At 42.3% G+C, this 10,000-nt stretch overlaps 1 protein-coding gene across 3 annotated transcripts in view; it reads left to right on the top strand.

The window, feature by feature from the left end:
- The window catches only part of LOC133652160 (potassium voltage-gated channel subfamily C member 1-like), a 152,419-nt gene that overhangs the window by 123,133 nt on the left and 19,286 nt on the right, over positions 1-10,000 (top strand). The window contains exon 5 of one of the 3 annotated variants that reach the window (XM_062050594.1): positions 9,990-10,000. This exon is cut by the window's right edge and continues 983 nt beyond it. The exons of the other annotated variants lie outside the window; for them this stretch is intronic. Within the exon in view, the coding sequence (XP_061906578.1) occupies positions 9,990-10,000 (11 nt within the window). The remainder of the gene's footprint in view (positions 1-9,989) is intronic. 3 annotated transcript variants of the gene reach the window in all.

The raw sequence follows: 10,000 nt of genomic DNA, 5'->3' as shown, positions 1-10,000 counted from the left end.
TGCCAGGTCTGTCTGGCATCCTCCCCCACCATCGCAGCCAACTCACCACCAGGTGGTGATCGGTAGAAAGCTCCGCCCCTCTCTTCACCCGAGTGTCCAAAACATGAAACCGCAAATCCAATGACACAACTACAAAGTCGATCATGGAACTGCGGCCTAGGGTGTCCTGGTGCCAAGTGCACATATGGACACCCTTATGTTTGAACATGGTGTTTGTTATTGACAATCTGTGACGAGCACAAAAGTTCAATAACAAAACACCACTCGGGTTCAGATCCGGGCCGCTATTCTTCCTAATCACGCCTCTCCAGGTTTCACTGTCGTTGCTAACATGAGTGTTGAAGTCCCCCAGTAGAACGAGGAAATCACCCGGGGGAGCATTCTCCAGTACTCCCTCGAGTGAATCCAAAAAGGGTGGGTACTCTGAGCTGCCGTTTGGCGCTTAAGCGCAAACAACTGTCAGGACCCGTCCCCCCACCCGAAGGCGGAGGGAAGCTACCCTCTCGTCCAACTCCAACATGCAGGCTCCGAGCCGGGGGGAAACAAGAATTGCCACCCCAGCCCGTCGCCTCTCACTGCCGGCAACGCCAGAGTAGAAGAGAGTCCAGCCCCTCTCTAGAGAACGGGTTCCAGAGCCCTTGCTGTGCGTCGAAGTGAGTCCGACTATATCTAGACAGAACTTCTCCACCTCACGCACTAGCTCAGGCTCCTTCCCCCCCAATGAGGTGACGTTCCACGTCCCAAGAGCTAGCTTATGTAGCCGAGGATCGGACCGCCAAGTGCCCTGCCTTCGGCTGCTGCCCAGCTCACACTGCACCCGACCTCTATGACCCCTGCTATGGGTAGTGAGCCCATTGGAGGGGTGACCCACATTGCCTCTTCGGGCTGTGCCCGGCCAGGCCCCATGGGGTGAGGCCCGGCCACCAGGAGCTCGCCATCGTGCCCCATCTCCGGGCCTGGCTCCAGAGGGGGGCCCCGGTGACCCGCGTCCGGGCGAGGGAAATCTGGGTCCTTTGTTTGTGTTCTTCATAGAGGTCTTCGAGCTGCTCTTTGTCTGATCCCTCACCTAGGACCAGTTTGTCTTGGGAGACCCTACCAGGGGGCATAGAAGCCCCCGGACAACATAGCTCCTAGGATCATTGGGACACGCAAACTCCTCTACCACGTTAAGGTGGCAGCTCAGAGAGGAACAAGTCCATATCAGAAAACCAACACATTTAGCTGAACTGCACCAATCTTGTTAAGAGGAGTGGTCAAAAATTCAAGCAGAAGCTTGTGGATGGCTACCAAAAGCGCCTTATTGCAGTGAAACTTGCCAAGGGACATGTAAGCAAATATTAACATTGCTGTATGTATACTTTTGACCCAGCAGATTTGCTCACATTTTCAGTAGACCCATAATAAATTCATAAAAGAACCAAACTTCATGAATGTTTTTTGTGACCAACAAGTATGTTCTTTACGCACTCTATCACAAAAAAAAAAGAGTTGTAGAAATTATTGGAAACTCAAGACAGCCATGATAATTATGTTTTTTACAAGTGTATGTAAACTTTAGACCACGACTCTGTGTGTGTGTGTGTATATATATATATACTACCGTTCAAAAGTTTGGGGTCACCCAAACAATTTTGTGGAATAGCCTTCATTTCTAAGAACAAGAATAGACTGTTGAGTTTCAGATGAAAGTTCTCTCTTTCTGGCCATTTTGAGCGTTTAATTGACCCCACAAATGTGATGCTCCAGAAACTCAATCTGCTCAAAGGAAGGTCAGTTTTGTAGCTTCTGTAACGAGCTAAACTGTTTTCAGATGTGTGAACATGATTGCACAAGGGTTTTCTAATCATCAATTAGCCTTCTGAGCCAATGAGCAAACACATTGTACCATTAGAACACTGGAGTGATAGTTGCTGGAAATGGGCCTCTATACACCTATGTAGATATTGCACCAAAAACCAGATATTTGCAGCTAGAATAGTCATTTACCACATTAGCAATGTATAGAGTGTATTTCTTTAAAGTTAAGACTAGTTTAAAGTTATCTTCATTGAAAAGTACAGTGCTTTTCCTTCAAAAATAAGGACATTTCAATGTGACCCCAAACTTTTGAACGGTAGTGTGTATATATATATATATATATATATATATATATATATATATATATATATATATATATATATATATATATATATATATAAACACACAAACCTGTAGGAATATACAATATATTTATTATTTAAACATATACTTAAACATTAACATATATATATATATATATATATATATATATATATATATATATATATATATATATATATATATATATATATATATATATATATATATATATATATATATATATAAACACACAAACCTGTAGGAATATACAATATATTTATTATTTAAACATATACTTAAACATTAACATAGATAAGATATGTAAAAAAGATATGATATATATGTGTATATATATACATATTCATACACATATATATATATATATATATATATATATATATATATATATATATATATATATATATATATATATATATATATATATATGTGTGTGTGTGTGTGTGTGTGTGTGTGTGTGTGTGTGTGTGTGTGTGTGTGTGTGTGTGTGTTATTTAAAAATAGAATACAACATGCAAAGGTACCCCCCTCCTTATGCGAGGCTCCCAACCAGCGTCAAGGTGCAGCAGGGTAAGTCCTGTAGAAGTCCTCCAAAAGTGATGGGTCAGCAAAGTCGGAACCCATGATCGGTCCTCAGGCCCATAACCCTCCCAATCCACTAAATAAACTAAACCTCTACCCTGTCGACGAACCCCAAGAATCTCCTTGTGCCCATCGTGCATGCCGGTTGTTGAGCCTATTAGCGGAGCGAATGTGGATGAGGTTGCGGTGATCCGTCAGAACTAAAAATGGGTGTTTGGCCCTATCCAGCCAGTGCCTCAACTCCACCAGAGCCTCGTGGACCGCCAACAGTTCACGGTTCCATGTTCCATAATTCCTTTCAGCCAGGAGACACGTCTGGAAAATAGAGCACAAGGGTGCACCAAATTGTCCTTCCTTGAGCGCTGGGAAAGAACAGCCCCGATACCGGAATCGGAGGCATCCACCTCCACCGTAAAAGGACTGTTAGGGTCAGGATGGACTAGCACCGGGGCTGAACTGAAGCTCTCCTTGAGGGTTTGGAAGGCTGTGCTGGCCTCCTTGGACCACTGAAAAAGCGAAAGTGTAGATGTGAAAGAATGAAGAGGAGCAGCTACCTTGCTGTAGTCCCAAATGAAGCGACGGTAGAACCCCGCAAACCCATTTCCGTGCAGGTGGTGGGTTGGGGCCAATCAATCACTGCCCCGACCTTCCTAGGGTCTCTAGAAAACACAAGAATGTCATCCAAATAAACAACGACAAACTGGTCCAAAAGGTTCCTAAAAACGTCATTAACTAATGCCTGGAAGACAGCAGGGCATTAGTAAGTCCAAAGGGCATTACCCTGTACTCAAAATGGCCCAAGTGTGTGTTGAATGCCGTTTTCCATGCCTCGCCTTCCTTGATGCGGACGAGATGGTAGGCGTTGCGGAGGTCGAGTTTGCTGAAGATGGTCACCGGGGAAAGGGGCTTGAAGGACAAACTCAGGAGGGGTAGTGGATAATTGGTCTTTATGGTGAGGTTATTTAATTGACGGGAGTCAATGCATGGCCGCAATTAACCTTCCTTCTTACCCACAAAGAAAAATCCTGCTGCCACTAGAGACTTTGATGGGGTGATGATAATGGATGTCGTCCTTCATGGCTTGTTTCTCAGGAATGGAAAGGTTGTACGGTAGCTAGAAGGAACGACAGCATTGGGGATTAGTTCGATGGTGCAGTCATAAGGTCTGTGTGGGGGAAGGGAGAGTGCACATTCCTTGTCGAAGACTGCGGTGAGATCATGTTAAACAGAAGGAATATTGGACAGGTCCGCGGGAGGGGACGCAGGTCAGGGACTATCCGACCAGGATAATGCAGACTTCAGACAATATTCATGACATGCCGTACTCCAGGCCAAGACTTTTCCAGAGGACCAGGATATATGAGGGTCGTGTTTACGGAGCCAGGATCGGCCAAGGACAAGTGGAGCGATCGGGGCATCAAGGATCCAAAGTATGAGGGTCTCGGTGTGGTTGCCCAAGAGGGTCAGGGATAAGGGTTCCGTGCGGTGTGTAATAGGTCCCAGAAGGTGTCCATCCAGGGCTTGAGCCGGTAGTGAGAAGCCCAGAGGCAGGAGACTGATTCCGGCCTGTCGAGCAAACTCCATAAAGCTATCGTCAGCCCCTGAGTCCAGATAGGCCCCGGCGGTCAGGTTCTTCGAGCTCCAGGACAGGGTAGCCGGGAAGAGAATGCCTTTGGTGACTTGGGGAACGGAAGTGTGGCTCACTAGGATTCCCACCGCTAGTGAGCCTTGTCTTTTGGCCGCGTCGGGCATGTCTTTATTGCGTTCCCCGCTAACCCGCAATAAAGACAAAGGCGCTGCCGGAACCTCATCTCCCTCTCCTCAGCCGCTAGGCGTGCTCTGCCTAGCTGCATTGGTTCCTCCGTCTTGACTGGTATGGGGAAAACGGTTGGTGGAACCGTGCTCGTGTGTTTAGTGGACTGGAACTTGGGACTTGAGGGAGACAATGCAGGTGCTCAAGTCTCAACAGGGGTAGGTCTGGGGACTTGGTAGAGACCTGCTTGTCTTCGTTCCGCAGCTCTCTTGATTAATCTCTGGTCCATCCGGAGAGCTAACACGATGAGGTCCTGATAAGAGGTTGGACGGTCCAGTAATAAGCCGTCCTTGACGTCCTCACTTAGTCCCCGCCGGTACGCACTTAGGAGTGCCTTGTCGCCCCATTCACTGTTGGCCGCGAGAGTGCGGAATTCGAGGGTGTAGTCAGCTACGGAGCGGGATCCATGCTGAATGGAATGTAGGCGGGAGGCGGCATCTCCCCGGTCAAACGGGTGATCGAATACGGCCCTTAATTCCAAGCGGAAGGCGGAATAGTTTGGGCTCAGCCCAGTGTTCCGGTCCACCGCTGCCGTGGCCTTCTTGAGCGCTCTTCCAGCCAGGAGAGAAAAAATAAACATGATCTTGGCCCTGTCAGAAGCATAGCGAGACGGTTGATGTTGGAAAGTCATCTCACATTGGACCAAAAATCCACAGCACAGATCAAAATCGCCTTCAAAGAGTCTGGGACTGGCAATCTTCGGTTCCCGCGTATAAGGTGGGTTCCCGGGAGCAGCTGCAGCAGAAATTGCGGGTTCTGGTGCGGGGGAAGTCGACCTATTCGGGGTTACGGATTCCATTCTAGTGAGCAGACTAGCGAAGGCGACCTCCAGCTTGTTCTCCAGTGAAGAGAAGCGCTCTTGGTGCTGCTGGTGTATCCCGTGCCTCGCAGCTACTTCGGAGCTCATGGGAGCTCAGGGAGGGAATGTGGACCTCGCTCTGACAATGCCGTCTGGTTGTGACATGGCCAGAACGTACTGTGACAGTACTATGGAGAAGGAGACGGCACTGAGACAGGGGCGTCGATAGTTTGAGTCGTGTTCATTAAACACAAGGAAGTGGAATGTGTAATTAATATACGTTAGGTCAGGAAAAAACACAAAGGCTATATCATCCCTACAAGCCTGTTTTGCAGGGGATTTTATAAAAAAGGGAAACCTGGGAAACAGGCTTGTAGGGATCAGAATCAGAATCAGAAATACTTTGATAATCCCAGAGGGGAAATTAACATATATATATATATATATATATATATATATATATATATATATATATATATATATATATATATATATATATATATATATATATATATATATATATATATATATATATATATATATACTGTATATCCAGCGCCCCCCGCGACCCCGAAGGGAATAAGCGGTAGAAAATGGATGGATGGATGTATATATGTTTTTATATTTTATTTATTTATTTTTTATCGTGTTCTGTTTGTGTTGTGTTGTGTTTGCTCGGTTCTCGTATTATCTTTTAACCTGCCCATTGTACAGCACTTTGGCTACCCCTGTGCTTTATAAATCAAGTTGATTTGATTTGATTTGATATCATTCAAACATACAATAAACCATAAAAACTTGTACAATATATATATTTATATATATTTTTTTTTTATTTTTTTATTTTTTTAAATAACATTGGGTGCCACCTTTATGATGAACTACATTCCTCCATAAAATAGACCAACATCTCTGATAAATGTTTATATTACTTAAAATAAAACTGCTTTTAATTAATAAAATTCTAGCCAAACATTTAATAAAGTCAAATACAAATAAGACAACAAGAGAAGTATCAACACTTCTCTTTTATAAAGTAAATGTGTACAGCAGATATAGATGATCTAAATCAACTATATGATAATCTACATCAACTATATGATCATCTACGTCAGGGGTCCCCAAACTACGGCCCGGGGGCCGAATCAGGCCCCCCAGCATCCAAAATCCGGCCCACAGGAAGTCCCAAGTAAAAAAAAAAATTAAAAAATTAAACAATTTTTAAAAAAATCTTTCCTTTGTAATCCATTTTCTACCGCTTGTTACTCTTGGTGTCTCCTAGTCGCTCAGGCAAATCATATTGTCTAAAAATGAATTTTCCCATCGATAACGTGACAATGTTAAATGTTGATGAACATCAATGTTAATTGATGTTAAATGACAAAACGGATTATAAAGACAATGTATATATGTATATATACATATATATACATATATATATATATATATATATATATATATATATATATATATATATATATATATATATATATATATATATATATATATATATATATATATATATATATATATATATATATATATATATATATATACATACACAGCCTGGCCCCCGGCCAAATTTTTTTAACCCAATGCGGCCCCCGAGTCAAAAAGTTTGGGGACCCCTGATCTACATCAACTATATGATCATCTACATCAACTATATGATAATCTACATCATTTATATGATCATCTACATCAACAATATGATCATCTACATCAACAGTATGATCATCTACATCAACAATATGATCATCTACTGTACATCAGCAATATGATCATCTACATCAGCAATACAATAATCTACATCAACAATATGATCATCTACATCAACAATATGATCATCGACATTAACAATATGACTTTTGTGACATATTTATTGAGTTTTTTGTATCGATTAGGAATCGTTACAAATAAGAATAACAATTATTTCAACGCATATTATTACATATGCATAAAGATATGTTATAGGTTTATCATTGAAATAATACAAAAATAAAATAATACATTTGACTGGAAAGTAGCATTTAGATATTAGCATGTAGCATTATCTCCCTTCCAAAGCTAAAGGAGCTGAAACAAGCAATGTCGCCCTCTGGTGTAGTTCAATTCACTGCACCTGGACAAAAGTCTTTATTTCAACTATTGAAGTTGTTTGGTTAAATTCAGTCGCAGTCGGGAAGTCAAAGGTCGCAATCTGCGTGTGAAGTTTGCATGTTGTCTGTGTTGTGGGTCTTTTGTTGTCTGTGTTGTATGTCTTTTGTTTGTGTTGTGTGTGGTGGGTCTTTTGTTGTCTGTGTTGTGTGTCTTTTGTTGTCTGTGTTGTGTGTTGTGGGTCTTTTGTTGTCTGTTTTGTGTGTTGTGGGTCTTTTGTTGTCTGTGTTGTGTGTCTTTTGTTGTCTGTGTTGCGTGTCTTTTGTTGTCTGTTGTGGGTCTTTTGTTGTCTGTTTTGTGTGTTGTGGGTCTTTTGTTGTCTGTGTTGTGGGTTTTTGTTGTCTGTGTTGTGTGTTGTGGGTCTTTTGTTGTCTGTGTTGTGGGTTTTTTGTTGTCTGTGTTGTGAGTTGTGGGTCTTTTGTTGCCTGTATGTTGTGGGTCTTTTGTTGTATGTGTTGTGGGTATATTGTTGTCTGTGTTGTGGGTCTTTTGTTGTCTGTGTTGTGTGTTGTGTCTTTTGTTGTCAGTGTTGTTGGTTTTTTTGTTGTCTGATTTGTGTGTTGTGGGTCTTTTGTTGTCTGTGTTGTGGGTTTTTGTTGTCTGTGTTGTGTGTTGTAGGTCTTTTGTTGTCTATGTTGTCTGTTTTTTGTTGTCTGTGTTGTGAGTTGTGGGTCTTTTGTTGTCTGTGTTGTGGGTCTTTTGTTGTCTGTTGTGGGTATTTTGTTGTATGTGTTGTGTGTTGTGGGTCTTTTGTTGTCTGTGTTGAGAGTCTTTTGTTGTCTGTATTGTGTGCTGTGGGTATTTTGTTCTCTGTGTTGTGTGTTATGGGTTTTTTGTTGTGTGTTGTGGGTCTATTGTTGTCTGTGTTGTGTGTTGTGAGTCTTTTTTTGTCTGTGTTGTGGGTATTTTGTTGTCTGTGTTGTGTGTTTTGGGTCTTTTGTTGTCTGTGTTGTGAGTTGTGGGTCTTTTGTGGTCTGTGTTGTGGATCTTTTGTTGTCTGTGTTGTGGGTCTTTTGTTGTCTGTGTTTTAGGTATTTTGTTGTCTGTGTTGTGTATTGTGTGTCTTTTGTTGTCTGTGTTGTGTGTCTTTTGTTGTCTGTGTTGTGTGCTGTGAGTCTTTTGTCATCTGTGTTGTGGGTCTTTTGTTGTCTGTGTTGTGTGTCTTTTGTTCTCTGTGTTGTGTGTTGTTGTTCTTTTGTTCTCTGTGTCCAGGCGGTAAAACCGGCAAGTTGTGTTGGATCTATACCACAAGGGGTGATTGTACAGACGAATGAATGAATGAATGAACAAAATAATTAATGAACAAATGAATGAATAAACAAATTAACAACTGAATAAAAAATGAATGAACGAATGAACAAACGCATCAATGAACACATAAATGAACAAACGAATAAATGAACGCATAAATGAACAAACAAATCACCAAATGAATGAACGAATGAACAAACGAAGGAATGAACAAATGAACATATAAATGAATGAATGATCGAACAAATGAATGAATGAACAAATGAATGAACGAATGTTCAAATGAATGAACAAATGAACCAACAGAGGAATTAACATTTGTTCATTCCTCATTCATTCATTTGAATGAATGAACAGATGAATGAACAAATGAAAAACAAATGACCAAATGAATGAACCAATGGAGGAATGAACAAATGAATGAATGAATGAACAAACAAATGAATGTATGAACGAATGATTTAACAAATGAATTAATGAACAATTGAATGAACAAATGAATGAACGAGGGAACAAAGAACCAACGGAGGAATTAACAAATGAATGAACAAATGAAAAAACAAATGACCAAATGAATGAACGAATGAACAAACAAAGGAATGAATAAATGAACAAATGAACGAATGCCAATGTATAAGGTGATTGTATCTCCCCTTGGACACAAGTTGTGTTGTTAGCATGAAAATGTGTTCTTGTGTGTTGTGATTTGTGTAACCCATGTTCTGTCTTGTGTCTGTCTGTCTGTCTGTCCCTCTACCTTGTCTACCTGCCCACCTGTCTGTCCCTCTACCTTGTCTATCTGCCCACCTGTCTGTTCCTCTACCTTGTCTACCTGCCCACCTGTCTGTCCCTGTACCTGTCCACCTGTCTGTTCCTCTACCTTGTCTACCTGCCCACCTGTCTGTCCCTCTACCTTGTCTACCTGCCCACCTGTCTGTCCCTCTACCTTGTGTACCTGCCCACCTGTCTGTCCCTCTACCTGCCCACCTGTCTGTGCCTCTACCTTGTCTACCTGTCTGTCTGTCTTTCCCTCTACCTTGTCACGTCCAACTTCCTACTTTGACTTCCTGTTTTGCTCTGGCTGGTTTGGTTTCCACGGTAACAACTGGTTTGCGTCGACGCCGCGCCGCGTGCTGTCGCCATGACAACGCATGCCATACATCGCTTGGGCCATGGAAACATGACGCGCATTGTGGCGGGCGTCACACCCTCATGTTTGCCCTTCGACCCGTGCACGCCATGGTCTTGTAGCCCCGGGTTAC

This window comes from Entelurus aequoreus, linkage group LG06 (genome assembly GCF_033978785.1).
Source record: "Entelurus aequoreus isolate RoL-2023_Sb linkage group LG06, RoL_Eaeq_v1.1, whole genome shotgun sequence".
Taxonomy (NCBI): domain Eukaryota; kingdom Metazoa; phylum Chordata; class Actinopteri; order Syngnathiformes; family Syngnathidae; genus Entelurus; species Entelurus aequoreus.
This window is presented reverse-complemented; position numbering and strand designations above follow the sequence as displayed.